The sequence below is a fragment of the Acomys minous genome, assembly GCF_964271855.1.
Source record: "Acomys minous genome assembly, chromosome: 5".
NCBI lineage: Eukaryota > Metazoa > Chordata > Mammalia > Rodentia > Muridae > Acomys > Acomys minous.
Window position 1 is genome coordinate 61,858,916 of NC_140494.1, and position 25,440 is coordinate 61,884,355.

General features: G+C 42.7%; 1 protein-coding gene across 1 annotated transcript in view; it reads left to right on the plus strand.

The window, feature by feature from the left end:
- Window positions 1-25,440, plus strand: part of LOC311598370 (uncharacterized protein) — a gene marked incomplete at its 5' end in the record, with an annotated part of 76,334 nt that overhangs the window by 2,262 nt on the left and 48,632 nt on the right. The window contains 2 exons of the mRNA XM_084783435.1: window positions 5,245-5,324; window positions 14,228-14,261. Of these exons, the coding sequence (XP_084639561.1) occupies window positions 5,245-5,324; window positions 14,228-14,261 (114 nt within the window). The remainder of the gene's footprint in view (window positions 1-5,244; window positions 5,325-14,227; window positions 14,262-25,440) is intronic.

Genomic DNA, 25,440 nt, shown 5'->3' on the forward strand with positions numbered 1-25,440 from the left:
CCCACACGTAGGAGCACGTAGGAGCAGATGCAGGTCTTGTGGGGCCTGAGGTTTATGCAGTTTGGGTGGCCCTCTTAAAAGAGAAAACAAGCAAAGTAGCCTGTCCACCCTGCTCCAGCCACACTGAGCACCCGGTGCAACTCACTAGGTAGACATGCAGCTGCAAAGAGGACTCTGTCTCAGGCACGAGTAGTTAAATTAGCTTGCTTTTACAAGTCATACAAACACTCATGAATACATAAACACATTGCCTAAGTTTTCCTGTATGGGAACCAAGACCTGGAAGCTTGCTTGCCCATCACAGGGAAAAAAACAACAAAAAAAAGACAAAACAAAACAAAACAAAAAACCCCCACCTGTCTCATGCATGCCTGTTTCATAGGGAAGAACTTTGGAGTTTGTCACAGCTTGCCGAATGCCATGATACCTTCACGACACTGAGGAATGTTTAGGCGAGGAGCAGTATGGTCACTTCTCTATTAGAAATGATGAGTTTCATGTTTACACAAAATAATAGTTTGTGGGTTTTTTTGTTGTTTTTGTTTTTGTTTTTTTGCTGTTAAGAAGCTCCTTTAAAAATATAATTGGATGTGACTAGTCACATAATTCAAGTGAAGGCATTTGATAAGACTCTGCAGTCAGTGATGGCCAGGGTAAATTCTTTTATCCCTTGTATAAAAATGCAAATTAACCAATAAGGATTGTTAAAAGAATTACAGCTCAATTGCAAGTACCACGGATGGACCCATTGTTATATGCCCTTTCTGGAGCCACTCTATGTAATATCTACTACTTGTATTGTCATAGATGCTCTCATGTTTGTTTGCTACTGAAATCGTATAATACAAAGAGCCCGACACATCTCCATAGATGCCTGTCAAATAAATAACGAAATAGAGACAAATTGCACATTTAGAAGTAAAGATGTAGGTTATAGGCATGCTGAAATTGAAGACGAATGAGGCAGAGAGACGCCAAACTGTAAATACTCACAGAAGCCCTTCTCATTTAATTACTTTGTGTTTAAGAGTCATACTCTTGAAAAAGCAAAAAGTAAAAATAGAAAAGAAAAAAAAAGGACGCATACTCTGAGCCAGACATTGTCTATTCTCCCTTTGTTGTTGTTGATTCCCTGTCTTCTCTATAGGAACGTATTTAAAATCACAATGATGCCAATAATGAGCAGCCTGGGACTGAAAACCTTTCTTCTTTGCAGAACCAAAAACAGCAGCGAAATTGAGGTGACAGGAGGTGTGTGGTTGAACCTCAGCGTCCTGGCCTCTCAAGAGGCTTCTCTTGGTGAACGAGCTCGTGTATATAGTGCTTGTCAATCAGCAAGACGCGCTATGCTGTATTCCTGGAAGAGATTTTGGAGCCAGATAAGAATCTACAAATTAAGCCTAGTTATTCACTGGCAAATGGTTGAAATGGGTGAAACCATTCCTCATTTTAAGTCTGACTGGTAAATGTAGATTTAAATTAGTTTATTGTAGAGCACAGTTTTGGACAAGATTCAAAACTTTAATTAGATCCCTGTAAGAAGACATATGAGAGTAATCATCTCTAGATTTGATATTCTTTCTCCAAAGTGGTTTGGACTGCTATTTAAGGGACATGTTTAAAAAAAAAACATGATAAACACCATGAAGGAAAGTATCTTCCCAGAATCCTGTTTCAAATATATTCTCTTTCAGATAAGATGATCTCAGGGGTATCATATAAAATACCTTGGTAACTTATTACATCTCTAGCATGGCACTGCTGGGCTGTGTTTTGTTTGTCTTTTAGTTATTTATACTGTACTTTCTTCCAAAAAGGATTTAAGATGGTTTACCTAGAAAGACAAACATTAAAAAGGATGATGATGATGGTGGTGGTGGTGGTGGTGATGATGATGATGATGATAAATCAACCTGGTTGGGACAAATAATGGCATATAAACACAAAGGTAAACCCCAGGTGTCCCCATAACCACGAACTAGGGGAAGTGTGGGAGTTCCCATAACTCCCGTTTCCAAAGCTCTCATTGCCTAGTTGAAGAAATCATAGTCTCATTTAGGAGAAAGTCATTCCTGGGCCAACCTCTGTAAGGAACCTTGCCAAAAGGGTCTTGATATGAGGAATATACAGAAGTCTAAGCTAAAAGGGACTCAACCCAATGTTTTGGGCCAATATTTTGTGCAAGCAGAACTAACACACACACACACACACACACACACACACACACACACATTTCTGATGAATAGCTTAAAATTGCTATTGTTGAAAGTTGATACTCAGTCGCCTAGAGTTTTCTTTTGTCTTCACACTGAAACCAAACGAAATACAACATCAAGTCTTTGTTTGCCCAGTCCTCTTCTCTAAAATGGGAGTAACTAAAAGCAAAGAGTTTGGAGGGTTGTGGAGAAAATCAAGTGACTTAATTTCTATATAAAACAAACATTGCTGTGTTGATTTTGCTAGTATCCTTGGCCAGGCATTTTTCTCTACCCACCACACTGTCTTTAGTAAAGATGCAGGGCATATTTGCATCACACAAAGCAAGTGATACATGCGATGGATCTCACCGTTATTGTCATTTTAAACATATGCACCTATTTATTTAAATATGTGATAGGTGGCGTGGTTAGAACAGTCAGCTGTCCAGAGAGGGCATAGCTTGAGGTTATGTGAAGGCTGAGAATGTCTGCTGAGATACCTACGGAATAGTCTTCCTCCCTTCCTTGTACCATTTGCTAGCACCCTGGGCAACTAGAGACCAGTCTCTTTCATGTATCTTGTTAAACTGGGGAAAGTTAACTGCCTCAGGTTGTTAAAGACATCTTGCTGAGGCAGAAGCCTGGGCTTGAGAGTCATTGAAGAACAGCAGGCCGAGAAAACCTCTGAAAGGAAGGTAGGCATAAGCTGGGGGAATAAACCCTATCCATCTTTCCCCATCCCGCCTCCTTTGCTCAGGGTTCCAATGAGCTCTGGTCTGGTTGGAATCTTCATTTCGCATTTTCCCTGTTCCTCTTAGCAACCTGGATTTCTGGCCTGCCTCTACAGCTGCAGCCTCCTCCTCCTCCTCCCCCTCCTCCTTCTTCTCTCCTCCTCTTCTTCTCCTCCTCCTCCTCCTCTTTCTCCTCCTCCTCTCCTCCTCCTCCTCTTCTCCTCCTCCTCTTTCTCCTTCTCCTCCTCTTTTTCCTCCTCCTCCTCTTTCTCCTCCTCCTCTCTTCTTCCTCCATCTCTTCCTCCTCCTCTTCTTTTTCCTTCTTCTGTCTCCACACCTGCCTCACTCTTCCCTTCTCTCCCCGCTGCCCTCCTCCTTTCCACTTATCCGTCACCCTCCTCTGTTCCTGCTTTCTCCAACCCCCTGCATATTCTTTCTCTGTTACCCAGTGTCATTTTAGGGCAGAGCCCAGAATGCAAATGGATGCTTTCTTACTTCTTACATCAATCACACACTCCGCGAGTCCTGTGCTAATATTCTCAGTTGAGCTAATGGATCCCACAAAAGAGCAATCTGCTCCATTCTCGGTGGTTATATTAAGTCCATTATTTAATTTATTCCTACAGCTACTGCACTCAGTGCTTTGCCAGAGGCATCTCGCTTACAGATGGAGCAAGAAGCCGGAAGATTAAAGGATTGAGCTGAGGTCCAGCCAGAGGTAGTGGGGTTGATATAAAACCTGACCCAAATTCCTTAAATCCCTGAATATATTATTCTAACTAATACACTTAATTCACAGACTTCACTATTCGGTGTAAAACCAAGAGCACTATAAGAGAGGGTGCTTTTGTTTGCAATCTGACTGCCAAGACTTTTCAATGGTTACACATTTGCCAGCAGGCATGACTCAAGGTCACTGAAATACTGGGTAGCTGGAAAATAGGAGTGAGTTAAATAATTAATTTAAATAGCAGCAACATCCTTTGGGATTTCTTCAGGTACCTAATCTAGTACACGGCTTGGTCCCCTATCGGAAAACAGAAGTGGCCATCACTATGACAGCTCTGGTAAACAGGGACATTTGCGTGGTTGGTTTCCCCACTGGAACGTAAGGTAACTGAGGTCACTGCTCTCACGGGGAAAGTCTGTAGCTTGGAATTTCTTCTCCCTGACTTGCCCAAGATATTTTGTTTAATCATCAGATCTTATGCTCAAACTGTGAACCTAGCCTGACTACGCAGGGAACGCCATTAGAATCTGTCAGCTTAGCCTCGTTGGCTTTAATTTAGGAAAGAAAAACAGCTTTGTAGGTGTCTTCAGGGTGAGAGGTCATGTTCATGGCTTATTAACCCAGTATTCTCTTTTAGTAATAGTTTTTTTGTCATAGTCACCATTCTCTTCCTAAGGATGAAGAGCCAAGAGCTCAAAGAAAGAGTTGATGAAGGTGTACACACAGCAGCAGATTCCAGCATTGCTATTATCCACAGTCGCTTAGAAGACACTGGAAAAAAGCAGCTCTCGGTCTCCTTAGTCATTGGATAATAATAATAATGTGCATCATTTAACAACAACAAACATGTACTGGACACTTGTGGCCTGTTGGGTACCGGTCCATCCCACTCTATATCTCTGGACTCAATTATAGAAGAGATTGTCATCACTTTTTGGGTTTTGCTTATTTGGGCCTTATGGGGTGTTGGTGCTGGTGCTGGTTCTGGTGGTTGTGTCATGGTGGTTGTGGTGGTGGTGGTTGTGGTGGTATGTGTTTATTTTGTTTTTCATAAGGGTAAAGGTGTTCAGTAACTTACCCGAGGCCCTAAAATCACTCAAACTACTACCTTTGGGCCTCCAACTCACTCTCCTGATGCCTCCTGGACTGTACTCCAGGAGGTGGAGTTACAGCTATTATGGCTGGCCACTCACTCCTCCTAACACTTCTAGCTTGGCCAGGCTCTCATAAGCAGCTACCTGTACAGTTAAGGCTTTGGTGTAGCTGGGTTCTGGCTTTGTTGTTCCCAAAGGACACATTCAGAAGTCCTCTCTGTTTCTCCCTAGTCCGTGGGTTAACAACTAGCCCCACTGTTGTGACAGAGCAGCCTAAAGAAGAAAAGGTTTATTTTTTGCTCATGGACTGGGGTACAGTTCTGAATGGGAGGGGATGATGGCAGATGTCATCCTGCCTCTGCAGTCAGGATGCCCAAAGGGATGCATGTCGCTGCCCAGTCCACTTTCTCCTCTCGCTGCAGTCTTAGGGCCCAAGTGTGGGAAGCAGCACAGCCTGCTTTCACCTCAGCTAAGCAATCTCTTCCTTCCAGACATGCCCAGACCACGTCTCCGTGTGGCTCTACATCCTATCGAGTTGGCAACACTAAGTTCCTTTCCTGAGTCTTTATTGGTAAGGGTCTACTGCTTTCTCTTGTGCATGCCTGCTTCAGGGGTGTGTGTGTGTGTGTGTGTGTGTGTGTGTGTGTGTGTGTGTACATGTGAACACATGTTTGTGTGGCACATGCACATTGTGCAGTGGACAGAGGTCAACCACAGGTGTCTCACTGTGATCTGGGCTTGACTGTTAGGTTACACTGGCTGGCCACTGAACCCTAGGGATCCTCCTGTCTCTGCCTTCTCAGCACTGGGATTACCACCACCCACTGGGTACACACCACCACGTCTTTTTTTTTTTCCTGTAATTTTGGAGCTTTAATTATTGTTTTTGTTGCTATGTGAATGCTAGAGATCTGGCTGAGGTCCCCATATGTGCATGACAAGTGTTTTACAGACTGAGCTGTCCCCTCACTCTGGTTCGATTTTTATTATATGTCAAAGTAGCTGCTGTTTCTTACTTTTTAAATTATTTATTTATTTAAATTTGTTTATTTATTTAAATTTGTTTATTTATTTATTCATATTACATCTAAATTGTTATCCCATCCCTTCTATCCTCTCATTCCTCCCTCCCTCCCACTTTCACTCTATTCCCCTCCCCTATGACTGTGACTGAGGGGGACCTCCTCTTCTTGGTAGCCTATCTCTGAGTGCCACCACGTCCCCCCTCAAGGGGACGTGGTCAAATATGGGACACCAGAGTTCAAGTGAAAGTCAGTCCCCACTCATCACTCATTTGTACAGAATGTCCTGTCCCTTGGCTAGATCTGGGTAGGGGTTCAATGTTTACTGCACATATTGTCCTTGCTTGGTGCCATAGTTTGTGCAGAACCCCTGGGCCCAGATCTGCCCATCATAGTGTTCTACTTACAGGTTTCTAGGATCCTCTGGATCCTTTTATTTCCCCATTCTCCCATACATCTCTCACCTAGAGTCCCAAAAGGATGTCCTCATGTCTATCCCACTTTTCTGGTAGGTAAAGACTTTCATAGGACATGTCCCTTGGGCTAGTGTCTAGTTATAAGTGAGTATATACCATTTGATATAACCATCTAGGTTAATTCACTCAACTCTTATGTCCACAAATTTTGGGAATTCCTTGTTTTTAATAGCTGAGTAGTATTCCATAGTGTAAATGTACCACAGTTTCTTTATCCATTCTTCTACTGAGGGACACTTAGGCTGTTTCCATGTTCTGGCTATTATGAATAAGGCTGCTATGAACATGGTTGTGCATATGTCCTTATTGTGTGCTGGTACATCTTCTGGGTATATTCCAAGGAGTGGAGTAGCTGGGTCTTGAGGAAGCCGTATTCCCAGTTTTCTGAGATAGCACCAGATAGATTTCCAAAGTGGTTGTACTAGTTTGCATTCCCACCAGCAATGAAGGAGTGTTCCTCTCTCAACACATTCTCAAAAGCATGTGGTGTCACTTGAATTTTTTATCTTAGCCATTCTGATGGGTGTAAGATGGAATCTCAGAGTCATTTTGATTTGCATTTCTCTCATGACTAAGGACATTGAGCATTTCTTTAAGTATTTCTCAGCCATTTGATATTCCTCTGTTGAGAATTCTCTGTTTAGTTCTGATCCCCGTTTCTCAATTGAGTTATTTGGTTTGGTGGTATTTAATTTCTTGAGTTCTTTATATATTTTGGATATTAGCCCTTTGTCAGATGTAGGGTTGGTGAAGAACTTTTCCCAGTCTGTAGGCTGTCACTTTGCTCTGTTGACAGTGTCTCCTGCCTTACAGAAGCTTCTCAGCCTCATGAGGTCCCATTTTTAATTGTTGACCTTAAGGCCTGGGCTGTTGGTGTTCTGTTCAGGAAGTTGTCTCCTGTGCCAATGTGTTCCAGGCTCTTCCCCACTTTTTAGGCTGCTATTTCATTAAGTTCAGCCTTGTTTCTCTGTAAGGCCTTTCCTCTCCCACAATCGTGACTGGATTCTCTCACACTGCTATGTACCTTTAGTAGGCTCCTCCTTTCTTCAACTTGAAAATGTCTTTTTACTTTATACTCAAAATCAGCTAAAACCAGGAGCTTCTTTGGACTTCGCGAAATAGTTTGTTCTCTGCTTTTATGTCTTAATTTCACCCCAAGTGATTTAGCAGCAGGAAGTTTGACAGACTTATATTAGAGTTGTTTGGCATTATGAATCACTGGATTTTCTTTTCTTTTTTTCTCTTTTCTTTCTTTCTTTTTCTTTTCTTTTTTTTTTTGTTTTTGTTTTTTTTTGTTTTGTTTTGTTTTTTGTTTTTTGTTTTTTGAGACAAGGTCTCTCTGTGTAACCTTGTCTGTTCTGGACTCACTTTGTAGACCAGGCTGGCCTCAAACTCACAATGATCCACCAGCCTCTGCCTCCCAAGTGCTGGGATTAAAGACATGCGCCACCACACCAGTGATAATATTTCTTTTATTAAACCTGCCTATATTGTGCTTTGCTTTATTGAAAGAATACGATTTTTTAAAAATTCAAAACAAGCCAACAGTGGCAGTTAGAGAGCATCATCTCCCGCACACTTTACAGTGCACTCACGCTACGGAACTTACACCTCTCTGTCTCTACCAAGTAACCTGAACTGGTAGCGGTCTTGTAAACATCAACTCTGACTGCTGTCAAGACTGTTCAGGCTCAAATGACCAGAGCTGGAATCACATTCTCTACTGAACGTGCTTTCTTCCCGTTCCCCTGCTTGTCATTAACTCATGAGCTCAGTGACTGCCTGGCCAGGGCTATGAAAGAGGGAAGGGGTGACAGGATTCTTGTGCTTGTGACCTTGTGTTCTAAAGGGAGAAACTGACAACATATAGATGAATGACAGATCATTGTCAACTTGAAATGAGCTTTTTTTAAGAAGAAGAAAAAAATAAGAATATTTAAGGAATAGTGACAGGGCTTGCTCTTTCAAATGGCATAGTTTGGCGCAGAGAGGGGTACATGATATGAGAGCCAGAGCCATGGGGGTATCTGGAGCATGAGCAAGCATGTAGTGGGCATGTTCTAGAACTGACAGAAGGGGCCAGGTGGAGCCTAGCGGGCATGGGGAGGTTGCAGGCTATCTGGGGGCCTGATTAGGTAGAGCATTGTTAGCCTGCAGGATTTGTAATTTGCTCTGTATATAACAGGAGAATTTGAAGGTCCATCTACAGAAAATGGATTGTAATGGCGAGTTAGAGAAACCATTGAGTTCCTTTCGCAGTTGTGTGTGGGAGAGATCACACTGGTTTGGATGAGCATTATTCTAGGTCCTATGGAGGAGCACCATCATTACTGAATCTTGCCTATCACTTGCTGCGTCCCAGCCTAGATGCCTGTTCACCTGTGCTCTTGTTGCTGTAGTAGTGCACTCTATAACTCTTCACAGGCGAGTGGGATTTCCCAGGACATCGTCTCTGAAGCAGCAGTTTGCGTAGAGGTTTTGTAGAAATGTTCCCAGTAAAGTCTGCCCTGGAGAAGGGATTAAGGCAGGACTGGACAAAGAAAGTTCATCAGCAATATTCAGAATCTTGAGTTTTATAGCTGGGAATGACCCTTCGAGATGTCCTGGGTTATGATGAAAGGCAGAGTCCTTCGTACCCCCAAACAGTAATCAATCATCTGGCGAAACCCTCAGAGGAAGAAGGCATGGCCTTGGGTGAAGGGAGTTGACAGCTGAGAGATCTTTGTTGGCAGCTGTCCCAGTGGCCTGAATAGTAAGACCATTATTCTTGAAGGGGAAGTCTTGGCACCCACATCATGGCATCTACCACACTGCAACTCTTTGAGTTTGTCATTGAAGCTATCCTGGTTTAATTCCTCACTCCTCTCAGTTAGCCTACAGCCTGGTAGTCTATCATCAGAGTCACACCCCATAGTCCAAGCCAAGTGCTTCCTTATTGCCTACAGAATCGCAGAACAGTCTACACTGGGTAAGAGCACAGCACTCAGAAGTTTCTAATAGCCACATACCATCCACCTAATGCTTGTCTTATTGTCTGGGCAGGCAAGCTCGCTCATTAGCACACCCTAAATTCCACAGTCCAACCCAAGGAGACCATCCTTCTACTTTACTTAGCCAAATCTTATTTTTCAAATGCTGCCTTCCTTTTTTTGCCTCTGCTTCTGTTTAAGTCCCCGTTACACTCTACCGGTGCATAGGGGCAGCAGCACGTCCGCATTATTTAATCTCCCTTAGTCCCCAGTCTCCTAGCACACGGCAGCCATTCATATGTCACCTTGTCTTGGACCATTCCAAGGTTTTTCAGTGCCCAGATTGATACTCCAAGGAGTGACTGAAAGGAAGGAGAATTCTAGACCCAAGCGGTTTCTATTCAAATGTGGCTCCATCATTTAATAGGTTCTAAACTCTAAGCAAATTAAACATGTTATGTTTCAACTCTAAGATTATAGTAATAGTAATAGTTGAGTTCAAATGAATTAGTCTAAGTAGACTACTAAGAGCCATGGCTGCCCTTTATAAGCATATAGACAAGTTTGGAGCATGGCTATACCAACAGCTTACTAAAGGTATAACATTTAGTTATAAAAAGGCCCGCCTGTGTCACCAACTCCTCTAGTCACCCACAGTCTCACCCTGAGTGCTGCTGTTGCTGAGCCTCATGACCTCAGTGAAGGGCTCTTTCACAGCTGCTCTGTGGGGAAATCTGTTCAGAGGGCTCTTGTTTTCTCTCAGGAACATTCTTTAATGAGTGAAGATATTCTTGCAAAACACTCTGGAATTCTGTGCTTTCCTGGGGCCCTTTCAATCTGGACGGAGACCTGGTTTTATAATGAAGATTATGCAGTTTTCCAATGTGGAAATTTTTTGAAATGCACAAAGCATCATATTTATAAATGAATAGATTCACAGACACTTGCAAACTGAAAACAACCCTAGAGATTTCTTAGTCCAGGGGACATGAAAACAAGGAGATTAAGTGACTTGCCTAATTCTTACTAACTTATCCAAGTTCTTGAAGGACAAAATTACTCAATAACATTATCCATTTCAGCCAAAAGATGCAATTTCCTTCAGTATGTATGATTTGGACTGAAATAGAATTAACTTGTTAAATCTTGTCAGGACAAAAAGAAGAATTTTGTTTATGTCTAAGATATTGTTTTGTTTAAAATTTATCTTGATCTGGCATAATATGTCCTTTGTCTTATAATTAACTTTTTCATATGAGGACAAATAATTACCACTATTATTCAATTATGCCTTCAGTGATTTAATTAAATTGCCGTTTATGTGCCACACTGTGAACTACCAATTGGAAACTGTTTATATGAATGAGTTCTAGTGCTTTCTGGATAGACACATCTATAAACTCTGTGTGTCTACTGGGTTGCTCAAGTTCAAGCCATGGGTTCAGACTAGGATGTGATCTTCAAAAGATAAACATTAAATATTTTTAGTCACAAAATCAGTGATGAGGTTCAGAGCCTACTTACCATAGCCATAGCCAGTTACCATGAGGTGAGATGTATTCTCAAGAAACAAATAAATAATATGTTCTAGTCTCCTTCCGTCCCTTGCTCTAAGGGTTGAGTTATACACAAACCAGGGTCAAATGTGAGGCATCACAAATTTTGTAGCACAGTATTAATGTTATGATATAATTTTAATGTATACATGAAAATATTACAATGATTTGTTAATTAATGTTAGGTGAGGAAATATGTTAATAATCAAACAACCCTAGAATTTTTTGGGGGGGGCAGGGGGCGGGTAACACAACATTAAGATTTCTTTTAATGTGTCTCTTTTCCTGAAACTTTAACATCTCAAAAGGTAGATGGCATTTGACAAGGTCAAAGTCACTTATCCTGTGTTTGCTGGGCACTGCCCATGAATACTTCAGACCAAGCTCAGTTCCGTGTCTTCGGTCTATCATCAACAAAGTGCTGTTCTATTTACTAACACGTTATTTAATGCTGCAGTTGAAGACCCTCTTATCTTTTTATATTACTAAAGAATAAATTATTAAAACCGTCTATGTGAGACTCTTATGTGTACTTAATAATCATCCTTAAAGCACCCCTCCACCCTCACTTTTCTAAGCAGGTCTGGAAGGAGCTCAGAGCTTTACTTGCTGCATTAGGAAACAAGTCAGTACGTTTGCTCGCTGTCAGGGCCTTGCGGTCTTAGCTTCCGCTTCCTTTCTTGTCTCCTCTCCCACCATCCTCCTGCACACTAGCCCTCGCTCCACAGCTGGGTTTGTAGTTTGGAACCTCAGCCTTATTAGTTCACTGGAAGGAATGGAACTCTAGAGGATGGCGTCATACAAATCAACTCACGGGAGATTAATGTGTAATGCACAGTCGACCTACCCGTTCGGACTAGCCAGATGTCTGTGTTGCTTGTGACCTTGTTTTGGAAAAGGAGTCTCTGCGAGCTTGTGAGCTAGACTCTGCACCCAAATATAAATCCTGATTCTTCTTACTAACTGGATGATCCCAGGCCAGGGGACCAGTGGACTTTCTAGTGTCTATTCCCCGTCAGGAAATTGGGGATAATGATAAACTTTATATGTCTGGGTCATGACATTTAAATGGAAGAATATTTCTCTTGTATGTCACTCAGACCTGAATCCAGGGCACAGGAAACCTTCAGCCTTCAGCCAATATTAGCTATTGTTTCTAGAATGGAAATCTATCAAAATAAATATAAAAGAAATTAGTGTCAGACTTTTTTTCCCCCAAGAAATATTAATCTTCTAAGTTCCTCCTGATGGCTTTGTCCATTCAATAGTTACACTGGGATAATTTCAAACTTTACAAAAGTTCCTTGGTGGTCTCTCCTCCTGTTACACGCATGTGCAAATGAATGTACGAGTGGCTATGGAAATGCAAATTCACGAGCCAACCTATATTTTCATGCTTAGACATTTTCATCACTCCCTTCCTCTCTCCAGCTCTCCCCTTATCTTCAACATAAAAATGCTTAAAAAGTGACCAAGATAAAGTTTATTACTTCAGAGCTCTGCCTGTGCCTGCCTTCTGCTCTGCCCCTACTGTGCTCTGCACAGTTTCAACCACAAGTCTTCCTCAGTTGCTTTCCGTCTTACTTTTGAGACAGGGTCTTCCTTTGAACGCAGACTTCACGGATTCTTCTGACGTGGCAGCCAGCAACACTCAGGAGTCTCCCGCCTCTGTCTCGACAGCTATGAAATTAAAATGGCATGTCACTGCGCGCGGCTATCACAGCCCTCTTCCCTCACACATTCTAAACTGCTCTTCTTGCACAGGATCCCATCAAGCTGTTTTGTTTCCTAGAACCCCTCTCCGCCTCCCTACTCTTTGTCCTGACTCCAATCGACTGGCCTCATAAATTCCTGCGACTCCCTCAGGCCTCCATCACGGTTACAATCAAGTGACGCTTCTTTGTTGTGTTCTTCTTCGGTCAACTCGTGCTGAAGGACAGAGAGGACAGGGCCTTCCTCTTTTGTTTATTCCAGGGTCCTAGACATAGGCAGTGACTCAATCTACACTTGAATGGGTAGATTGAGCCTGCTTAACAGCCTATGCTTCCTGTGATGTAAATGCGGGCTTTGAGAGGCCAGGTGACACACCCCACTACACAGTCACATTGGGCAGAATAGTTCTTAGTACAGGGCCTTCTCCCAGCACCACCACCCCAACACATCGTAGCTTCTGCAACCTACATGTCTGTTTACATCAGTCTCCTTAGCTTAAACTACATCCGTCTCTACCCTCAGCCAGAGCCCTTTCCTTCCCAAGCTCTGAAGTTTTCTTTTATTCTTGAACCAACTCAAACCTTCATTTTCATCATATCTACACACACTGTATGATTGCTACTTGGAATAATTTATTTTTCATCTTATCAAGACAGCCCTCACCTTTCTGCCTTAGATATATATGCCCAACAAAAATGTAGACCTTTATCTCCTGGTATATGAGAAGAATTGCTTCCCAGACTACCTGTAGACCCCTAAGTCTTTTATATAAAATGATATAGAACTTTAATGTGCTATAACACACACACACACACACACACACACACACACACACGTGCATGTGCATGCTGGGCAGTTTAAATACATCTCTAGATTGCTTATAATGCCTAAGGCAATGCAAATTCTACAATGATAGTTATTCTGTTATTGTGGTGTAAGTAGTAATGGTCAAAGAAAAGTCTATATATTTGCACTACTTGAAAAAATTTTTTCCAGGCGTGTGAGACAGGTCAGTACACTGACCTAGAAGATGTGCCGTCCTCCGTGCCGTTTGCATATCATCCCCACTTAAGCATCTCTCAACTACAGACTCATCCTGGTCCTGGTTCTGAGGCCAGTCCTGTCCTTCAGAGAAAATTAAAAGTGGGTTTTGATGACTTGAGTGGCCCAGTGTCATCACTTTTGCCCCAACATTCAGAATAGTAGGACTGAAGGGGAATTTGACTAAGTCCATTTCTTTCATCTCTCTGGCCTGACCTTATCTGTGCTATTGGGTTTTTGCTTCAATGGACACAGAAGTTCAGTGGAACATAAAAGGGAAAGAGATCTGGGGCACACACCTAACTCTGGTCTCTTCGCTATGGTACCCTGTGGACTTCCTCTCTGAGCCTGCTTCCTCATCTCTACTTTAGGGATAGTATTTCAAGCTTAAGGTTGCAAATGTCAAAGAGTGTCCTACTGGTCTATGTCACCATCACCATCAACTCTGACTATTCCCATGGTGACCTATGACCTGGCCTTTCTGCTTCCACCTGGCTAAGGTACTTCAACAAAGCTTGAACAGAAGAATGGATACGTTCTATAGCTCAGGCCTGATAGGCATGCAGGAGGCAGTGGGTGTGCACAGGGTCCCTGGCCTCCTGCCTCTAGCCCAAATACAGTTGTAACTGGATTGCCTCAGGAATTCATCACTGAACTTTTGTTTTACAGATTTATTGATTGATTGATTGTTTTACAGCTCATTCAAGCTCTTAGAGGCTCACTGCCCCAAGGTAAGGTCTTCTATTCTTATCAGATGATTCATGACTCCACTGACTATATTTTTTAATTTTTAGAAATGTATTATCATTAAAGGTTGTTTATTATTATTATTAATTGTATGTGTGTGTGTTTCACTAGTGATTGAACCTAGTACCTTGTGCAAGCTAGACATCGATTCTACTACTGAGCTCTATGACCTCTTTTTAAAAATTTTTTAAAAAATCCTTAAATTACAAATAATGGGCTTCATTATAACATTGAAACAATTACTATTTTTTTTTTTTACATTTCTTTGCTTGTGAAGGGGGCAGTAACATATCTGTTAGAGCGAACATGTAGATATCATGTGTCAGTTTTCTCCTTCCACTGTGTGGGTCCTAGAGATCAATCTCAGGTTGTCAGGCTTGGCAGCAAGGGTCTTAGCCTGCTGTGCAGTCTCACTTGCTCTCATTAGGCTATCTATCTATCTATCTATCTATCTCATCTATGTATCATCTATCTATTTATTTATCTATCTATCATCTATCTATCTATGTATCATCTATGTATCATCTATGAATCATCTATCTATCTATCGTGTGTGTGTGTGTGTGTGTGTGTGTGTGTGTGTGTGTGTGTGTGTGTGTGCGCGCGCGCATAGCTATCTAGACTTCCTGGTGCTGATTGCATATGTTGGAACTCCACTCAGCCTGTCCGGGGCTGCACAGTTGTCCTTACCCTCTGCTGTCTTTCCACCCTCCCTCACGCCCCTTCTTCTCCAGCAGTGCCTGCACAGTGTCTCCCCAGCAGCGAGGGTCAGCGTGATTGAGGCTCTAACGTGACAGGCCCACATCCCCAGCTCCACCGCCGCCTTCTGCCAAAGCCTTGGGAAGGGCAGGAGAGCTTGTAGCTGTGCTCTGCTCAACTACCGAGAAACCTGACATTGCAGCAAGCCTATCTTCTCGTGCAGGGCTTGCTCAGGTTTTTTCTTGCTTCCACTTGACTGTAATGTGAGCCAGCACTGGGAGCCATAGAAACAGGACACCATTCAAAAAGCAAACAGCTGTAAGTGCCAAGAGTCAACACCCGTGCGGCCTCCAGTGAAGGAGCCTGGGTGTCCAGGTTGGCCATCATTTTTAGCACATTGATGTGACATCAGACAGCTTCTTTGGCAAGTACCACAGTACTGTCCTGTTGGCAGGGACTTATCTGGATACAGTGGTTAGTGGTCTATGATAAGAAAGGACCACGTAACCAAGGTAACTGTTTCTACCTGACATTTTCCTGCATGCCTGTTGTGGGAGGGATGTGAAGTGAAACCCAGATGCAGCCCAACTTCAAAGCTTTGAAGCTTAGTAAAGCAGAACTCTGAGCTCAGTTTTTAACTAGAAATGGATCTTTGGATCGAGTCCCAGGGTGCTTCCATAAGCAAAACCATATATTAAACCACAGTGCATTTGTCTGAGATAAAACTTAAGCTCATTCATCATCAGCTGTCAGGGGAAGCGATGATTTGAACTGACAACTGATGGCATAAACAGATGCTCACGGTTCTGAGAGTTCTGTGAAATGCTCAAAGCATTCAGAAATACCAGTGGAGAAGACTATTGTGATTTCATTTCTGAACATCTGGTCATGGTATCCAGCCACCTTTCTCACCTTACACTCTTTCTTCTAATTCTGACTTCTAGAAGGTCTTTACAAGCTAACCTTAACAAGCAAACCACAGAGTCTACCACTGACAAGCCCCCTCATATCTCTGAACATTTTCTAGTGTGTAACAGTGGCTTTTTCTCCCTTCCGAGGAGCCAAAGAGCTCGAGGAGGGCAAGGCAGAATTGCCCGGATTCCCAGTTGCCTCTGTGTGCTTGAGAGTTTTATGTCAACACAAGCTAAAGTCATTTGAAAGGAGGGAGCCTCAGTTGAGAAAATGCCTTGCTAAGATTGGCCTTTTTTCTTTTCTTTTTCTTTTTTCTTTCTTTTCTTTTCTTCTTTTTTTTTTTGTTTGTTTTTTGTTTGTTTGTTTGTTTTTTGTTTGTTTTTTGAGACAAGGTTTCTCTGTGTTAGACTTGGCTGTCCTGGACTTGCTTTGTAAACCAGGCTGGCCTCGAACTCACAGCTATCCATGTGCCTTTGCCTCCCGAGTGCTGGGATTAAAGGCATGCACCACCATGCCTGGCTTTTCATAATTAGTGATTGATGGAGAAGAGCCTTGCCCATTGTGGATGGTGCCATCCCTGGGCTGGTCGTCCTGGGTGCTATGTGAAAGCAGGCTGAGCAAGGCAAGAAGCGAAGCAACAAGCAGCATGCCTCCATAGCTTCTGTATCAAGCTCTTGCCATGTTTGAGTTTCTGTTCTGGCTTCCTTTCAATGGTGGACTACAGTGTGGAGGTAAGCCAAATAAACCCTTTTCCTCTCCAACTTGGTTTTTGGTCATGGTGTCTTGCTGCCAAGTCACTACGTAATGCTATTTTCATTGACCTGGATATGAGATGAATGCTTGTGACCATATCAACCTTGACGGGAGAGAAATAGGGAAAGGCAAGGATTTCTTGATGTGCATGGTCACACTAGTGGTGTATGGATGGGATACACCAAAGTTATCTTTTTCTGGAAATCCATGTGTTGAAACTTAAGCTCCAACCACAACTAAGGAGAATTTAACATCTGGCTGAATAAACCTCCTTGCTTGTGTTCCACTTTATCTTTTGAACACCCACAAACCTTTGTCAGCAGCCATTATATTTAGATTTAAAAAAAAGAATCACACTGTTTTCAAGAAAGATGTAGGAATGTACATTCTTATCAACAGTGTGCAAGGGCTCCTCTTTCTCCGAGTCTTAAGCATGCTCTCCTGTGGCTCTGGCTAGCATTAAACTCATTATGTAGCTGTGCAGTGCTTTGAATTAAGAATGACCTCCAATTGACTTATATATTTGGATGTTTGTTCCTCGGTTAGTGGAACTGTTTGGGTAGGATTAGTAGGTGTGGCTTTGTTGGAGAGGGTGCCCATGCCACTCCCAGTCAGCACTCCTCTGCCATATGCTTGTGGAACAAGATTTACGTTCTTAGATCCGGCTCCAGTGCTATGCCTGCTGCCTGCCTGCTACCATGCTCCCAGCATGATAATCATGGACTCACCCTCTGAAGCTATAAGCTACCAAATTAAAAAACTTCCTTTTATAAGTTGCCTTGGTCACGGCAGTTAGTCAAGACAGTAGAAAAATCACTAAGACAGTAGCCAAGGCTGTCCTGGAATTCTCAGTCTCCTGTCTCCACCCTCCAAATACTGGAATGAGATGCTATATCATTGGCATTTTAATTTGCATTTCTTTTCAGTGTATTTATAAAGATTATTTTATGCTTTAAAAATGCACTTTATTAAGTTGGGTGCAGTGGTGCATGCCTGTAGCCAATCCCAGCACTTGGGGAGGTGGAGGCAGGTGGGTCTCCGTGAGTTCGAGGCCAGCCTGGCCTACAAAGCAAGAACATCCAAAGCTATGCAGAGAAACCCTATCTCAAAAATATATTTGTGTGTGTGTTTATGTGTGTGTATGTTTATGTGTGTGTGTGTGTGTGTGTGTGTGTGTGTGTGTGTGTGTGTGTGTAAGTGTGCCTCAGAAAAGGTTTGGAGGTCAGAAGACAACTTTCAGGACTTAGTTCTCTCTTCCTTCTGCCTTGTTTCTATACCTCATATTCCAGAATAGCTGGCCCGTGAGTTTCTGGGTAGTTCTCCTGTTTCCACTGCCTCCCCTCTCAGCGTAAGAGTACTGAGAATCCATACGAGAGCTATGACGTTCAGCTGTTTATATAGGCCAGGTTGTCAGGCTTGTGTAGAAAGCCCTGTGAGCCTTCTCCCAGGCCCACACTCTGTAGTTCTTTGATGATTAGTGATGTTGAAAATTTACCTTCATATGCTTGGATATTGGTGTGTATATTCTGAGAAGCACTAGTTCAGATCATTTGTCCATATTTTTTTTAAAGAAAAGGACATACTAAATACACATACATATATTGTATCAATTAAATTTTTGAATATTTTCAGAAAGGAAATCCTTTTTTTTTTTTTAAATCTCATCTTGTGACATTTCCCAAATTTTTGATAAAATACCTCAAATATCTAGATCTTGATAAAATCCCAAGTTGTTGCCTCAAGAATGACTCTGGAGCCAGGGCGAAATCACAACACGCAGCATGTTGCTCATTAATTAATTAGCCACTCACCAATGGGCTACTTTACTTGTCCCCACTTACCCCAAATTTGTACCACTGTGACAAACAAGAGAAGCATCAGCCACAAACCGATGGAAAGGCAAAATCAAAAATGCTTTTCTGTAAAAAGACTTGGTACGGAAGTCCTCAGTGCAGAGCCTGAGAGTGAATAGACATCACGATGAAGACGGCTCTGCCTTTCTTGGCAGTGCATTCAGAACTCTTAGTGGCAAACAGCTCCAATCAGACCTTTAATAATTGACCTAAAGGGATAAGAAGTTGCCAGCATTTTTCTCCTTAACATTTATATATCTGCAGAAAATCTGGCTTCCACGCAAACCAAACCATTGTGATCCTAAAGCAAGTGTACTACTTATGCACACTCAGCTGTATGCACACTCAGCTGTATGCACACTCAACATATCTGTTGGGGGGAAAATCATCAACAACCTGGAAGTAGAAAATGCAGCTTCATATGGCTGCAATTAGATCTAACAGCAGAATTTGACATTAAATGCTTCTCTGGCATTTTCTCAACAAGGAGATCATCTTTCTTTTTTGTTTCTTTGTTTCTTTCTCTCTCTCTCTCTCTCTTTTTGAGATTATAGTATAATTATATCATTTCTTCCTTCCTTTTCTTCCCTCTAAACTGTCTCATGCGTGTTCCTCTTTTGCCTTTTTCAAATTCATGGCTTCTTTTTTCATTCACTGTTGTTATATGCATGTGTGTGTTATATTTATATATAGCATATATGTGTATGTATATATATGTATGTAGATTCCTAGATATAACCTGATTAGTATAATATTACTCATATGTGTTGCCAAAATGGATGGGGAAAGTCCACAAGGCCTCAACCCTACACAAAGATCTACAGTAAACTAAGAATTGCTGAGAGCAGAAGACATGGTCTTTCTAGGAAAAAGCAGACAAATTGGTTACCCAATACTAAATGCTTAGCCCTGAAAACATGTGCTTGAGATAATTTTCTTACTTCAAGCAAATTAGAATAACTTGAAAAATCTTATCTTAGGAGGACTCTTTCTTGCAAAAAGCAGAATATAAACTTGGCTTTTCTGTCACATTGTTGAACCAGATAGAAGGCGCCATCAAGTCTGTAACTAGAATCCTACAGCCATTGCTGTCTCTCACCTCCTATCTTAGTCCGTTTTCTGTCGCCACAACGAAATACTCAAGATTGGGTAACTGAAAGAACAGAGAGGTTAGAGGAGAAAGAGTTTACTTGACTCAAACTCTGGAGACTGGAAAGACCAAGATGATGGTATCAGCATTGGTTTGGAATCAGTGAGGCCCCCAGTCCTGCATCACAGCATGCACAAGGCAGCATGTGAGATGCAACGTGCCAGCTTAGGTCTCTCCGCCTCCCATAACGCCAACAATACCTCCTGGGGAGCCTGTCCTCAAGTCCGCTTCTTATTCCGATTACCTCCCAAACACCCTGCCTCCAAGTACTGGGTGAATTTGGAAAGTATGCTTCTAACACGTTAGAGGCTTGCATTCAAGCTCTGGGAGTCTTTTCTACTGATACAAGTACCACAATACACCTTATCTTTGTTATTCAAGTTCCCGTAACCACACTGCTGTGTCTACAGAGGGCACTCGACCCAGTCTGGTCAATACATAGTGCATTGCCTGCCTCAGTGACTTGGTCAAGATTGCTTTTGGTCTGAGCCAAAACAGTGAGACCTTGCTCAGGATTTCTAAATGGTGGGCACCATGACATCTGTTGTCTTTTGTCTTTCTTTCTTTCTTTCTTTCTTTCTCTTTCACTCACTCACTCATTCATTCACTTATTTATTTTGGTTTTTTGAGACAAGGTTTCTCTGTGTACCAGTCCTGGGACTCAATTTGTAGACCAGGCTGGCCTTGAACTCACAAAGATCCACCTGCCTCTGCCTCCCAAGTCCCGGGGTTAAAGACATGTGCGGACATACCCGGCCACCACGATATCTTGTTTGCTCCCCACGGGAAAGTCTACAGAGGATGCCACTCCTGGAAGGATGCTGAGCTAACAGATAGAAAGAGATGCCTGAAGCCGTCTTTTGACCATTTAGATTCAGCTGTTGTAAGTGAAGCTCTGAGTCCAGCTGGGTCACGTGGCCTTACCTCCCCGCTCCCTAAAGCCCTGGTCCTTTCCTGCGCAGCTTCTCAGACTTCCCTTGATCACACCTTCCGAGTACTTCCTGGTACAAATCACGTTACCGGTCCTCAGACTGCCCGGGGAGTGCAATGCCTGCCCGGCCTCTCCCATATGAGGACTAGCACACGAACCTGGCCCGCCCACTTCCTGGTGGTATCTCCCGCCCTCCGCAGGTCTTCCAAAGTCTTTTCTGTTTGTCCTGCCCATTCATTTTCATTTTTCTCAAACTGTGCATGTTTAATTTTGTCACCACCCAGCCGTTTTATTAAGGCAGTTTGAATTAGTTTCCTGTCACTTATAACAAGCCATTGAGCAGACTGAACAGATTGTATTAAGGAACATGTAGGTATACACATATATATATTAATGTGATGGCAATTAATGAGAACAAAAAGAGGCCATGAATTTGAAAGAGAGGGGATAAGGGAGGATTTAAGAGAGGAAAAGGAAAGGTAAAAAGATGTAATTATATTACAATTTAAAAAATAAAATAAATAATAAAAAAGCAGATTAACTGGGTTTTTTTGGAACGAGTTCAGAACTGCTTTTAAAAACAACAGGTATATTTTCTATATAAAATATTTTACACTAAAATGTATTGAGAATAAATTAAACCACAATTAAAGTGGTTTCATATTTACGTGCAGAAGAGGACAAGAGGACCCTTCATGATGCCTCGTTACATTCAGGAGGCCCTGGGTTCAGTGCCTAGCACTGTGTAAACTGAGGTGGTGCAAAACCATAATCCTAGCATGCTGGATGCAGAAGCAATACGGTCAGAATTTCCAGGTTAACCCAGCTACCTAGCAAGTCTGAGGCCAGCAGCCAGTGATGTGTGAGATCTTATCTCAAGATAGGTAAATAAAATAATACACATGTTTTTAAACTCAATCCAGGACCACTGAATCATAACATCTAGAAATTGGGCCTTGGCATACCCATTTTTTTTTTTTTTTTACTAAATTCCAACTACCTTCAAGCACATAAGACTTTAAGCAGCATTGCTCTGTGTGTGTGTGTGTACACATTCTTTCGGTTTGGTTTTGGTTATTTGAGACAGAATTTCTCTGTGTAGCCTTGGTTGTCCTGGATTTGTTTTGTAGACCAGGCTGGCCTTGAATTCATGAGGATCCACCTGCCTCTGCCTCCCTAGTGCTGGGATTACAGGCGTGCGCCACCATGCCCAGCTTCAGGCTATATATATAGCCTGTTTATTCCTTTTCTTTTAGCTCTTAAAGTGTCTAGTTTAATTTAATTCTGTCGCTATGGAAAAAACAACCCTCTAACCAAAAGCAATTTAGGGAGGAAAGTGTGAATTTCAGCTTACAGATTAGAGCAAATCATTGAGGAAAATCAGGACGGTAGCTGATTCACCACGACGTGTAAGCAGGCCTGTTTGCTATTCCATATCACATCACCTCTGACAGTAGCTGATTCACCATGACGTGACCAAGAACTCACTTAACTTAGAGTTACAGCAAGAACGATGGTTCTTGGTTGGCTCCTTATTCAGATCAGGACCACCTGCCTAGGGCTGCTGCTGCCCACAGTGGTGTGGATCTCCTACACCCATTATTAACAAAGATAATCCCCAACAGGCATGTCCACAGGACACTCTGATGTAAGTTTTCAATGTTGACTTCTTCTCTCAGATGTTTCTGGAACGTGACAAGTAACAGTTAAGGCTAACCAGGATGTTTTCCTAGTGTAAAGAAAGAATATGTCATCATTTAGAAAATTGAGACAGAATGTAACACCTTGTGTAATTTAGGGGCTATATGTTCCTGCCAGTGTTGGCTAATATACTTGTGATAACAACTGACTCAAAATATTAATGACCGACAACATCAAATGTTTCTTTCTCAGGCATTCTTATTTCTACTGTTAGATGTGCCAGAATTCTGGGTGAAACAAGAAAGCAGAAATCCTTCTACATACACGTAGTTTTAGAGCGGAGGATTAAAAAAAAAAAAAAAAGGTGGTCAGTCAGTCTGACGTGTCTACTCAGACGTGTCAAAGGTTTCCTCCTGCTACCTTACACTGGCCAAATCAGGTCAGATGACTCATGTTCAACAGAGTAGGAAAGACCGATAACATGACTGCAGAAAAGGGTACACCATGGAGGAATAGCAAATATTTTGAAGAGAAATGTAATCCACCTAAGAGGACTTTGGATAAAGTAAGAGGAGGGAACCAATAGCCTGATAAAGTGCAGGGCCAGTTGCACACTACATTATCTTTAGAGCTGCAGTGTGGAAACCAACACAAAAGGCCCTGGCCTGCAATGGAGAAAAGGGAAACCAAGCTTGTTCAACATCACCTGCCATCTTTGTTTCCACTGGATATTTTCAAACACCATCTCCACATACCTCATCAGTGTGGGGGTGCCCCAGGCTGGGAAGCCTTGGTGACAGACACAATGCTATCCTCTGCAGGAAAGTGTGCATTGGGGAAATCCCCAGTCAAATAGCTCACCACAGACTAGAGCTTTCAGCTACTAGCATCTTTAAACAAACAAACCAACAAAGAAACAAGCAAATCTAGTATTCCGGTAGGTACTCTAAAAAGCCTGGGGAATTCTATGAAAATAATTTTAATATTATGCTAACTAGTTACAGGCTGGGGCAATTTAATAGTGTTAATGGAGAGCTCAGATGAGGTGACTCTAAAAAGCCGGTTCTTCCGGGTAGGTGAGAGTTCCAGAAAAGATTGTACTTTTAAACCCTTTTCATGACTCTGTTTGGAATTAGGCAATTCCTGTAAATTAAAGCATTGCGCCTTTGTTTTGCCATTTATGGGAAAGTTGACTTTAAAATTTACAAGCAGCTCTGTAGTTATAAACACACAGACACACACACATGCACACACGCACTCTCACACACACAAATGCTCACGCACACATACACCACACACCCATGCACTCACACACACACAAGCACGACACACTCACACACACACACACACACGCACACACATGCACACACACAAGCATGCACACTCATACACACATGTGCACACGCGTGCGCGCTCACACACACACACACACCACTGACGTCTTCCACTCACATCGCTGGAGCCAGTTTGGTGCTGCCTCTCTATCCAGTGCCTCCTCACTCCTCTCCTTCCTGTCCTCCATGATGCTTAGCCTTTCTGCTGCTGTTTCTTGGTCTTGTTCCAAATTCTCAGCCTCCCAGACAAAACCTGCCTGGGTTTCCTTTTAGGTCTTCTCTTGAGTAATGAGGTCCTCTAATGTCTGCTCCCGAGGCTCCGAAGTCACTCCCTGCCTCAGCCACAGTTTGGGAATCCACACTCTGGCCTCCACACTCAACTCCACCTGTCTCCTTCTGCTGTTGCTCCTGAGCTAAGTGGCCATATTCCAAGGCCCTTACCTGATGGCACACCTTCACCTCAGTGTTTCCCAAACGCTGGCCTCCCTTCTCCTATCAACCACAGTCTGACTAACACCTGTGCCTCTTAAACAAAGAATGGGCATTACTTTTAGCATTCCTAAGAGCCAACGGCTGCCTAATAGGCTGTGTCCTCCTCTGGGTAGCATCTAGATCTTGGGGGGCGGGGCAGTCATTAGCATTAGAATACATATCACCAGGCCAACCCCCAAAAACAATCTATGAAATTCTCAAAGAATTAATTTTAAAAATCATTAAATATGATATCTACCTCATGGGGGGGTTGACAGGTTTGCTTTGGTGAACATATATGAAATGTCTGACAACATAATGTGTATGCAATATTTGTAATACATGGCAATTATTAGTATTGTAACAACGCTTAGCTGATTCAACCATTCCGGACTCTTTTCGCTCGCATTAGAGTTGTCTTCCAAAGAAACAAACCGTGTCATGTCACTCTTTGGCTTCTGCTAGGTTGCTACCATTTCATGACAAAAGTTCAAGGTTTTCAGCAGAGTCCTTTTGTTGTTGCTGTATTTTGGAGACAGAGTTTCTTTGTGTAGCCTTGGCTGTCCTGAACTCAACTTTGTAGGCCAGGCCGGCCTTGAACTCACTTACAGAGAGATCCATCTACCTCAGCCTCCAGGAGGGCTGAGATTAAAGGTGTGCGCCACCATGCCGGCTTCCGCCCGGTCTTCAGAATCCTTTAGGATTCTATCCCCAGACTAGCTCTGGTTTGTATCCGACTTCCTACTCATTACACACCAAATGTATTCCCTGGCCCACAGCCACATTTCTCACGGTCTCCACTCTATGCCCTGCCACAGCCATGCGCCTCTGCACTTATTACATCTGTTTTAGTCAGCTTAAGGCGTACTGCTATAACAACCATCCCCTCTTCTCATGGGGCTGCCACAGTGCGGGGTTAGCTCCTACTGTATTAGACACTCCCTGGGGCTGCCACAGTGGGGGGGTTAGCTCCTACTGTGTTAGTTAGACACTCCCTGGGCTTGCCTTAGCTCTATCTCAGAGTCTTTATTGTGGAAGCAAAAGTGAGCCACCATTTCTGACACGGATTTCTCCCTCAGCAGAGTGGAAATAGCGACGCTGGAATGTTTCCATAGACTTCAATGTTTTGCTTGCATAGGCACAAAACTCTCATAATCCTTTATTGTCCTAAGCAAGTCACTGGACCAACGCCGGCCTTAATCAGGGGTGGGAAATCTAAACCTATCGCAGAGAGATGGAAGAAATAATTAGCAATAATAATATAATAATACTCACAAGTGCCCCATGTTTGAAGTCCCTCCTCCAGCTTGTCTGCGTTTGCTCAGGGATCTGGCTCTACTTCTAATAAAGCGCTTATCACTGTACTCTACTTAGACTATCTGTTTACATCTCTCCTGTGGGCAAGGATGGCTTCTGGGT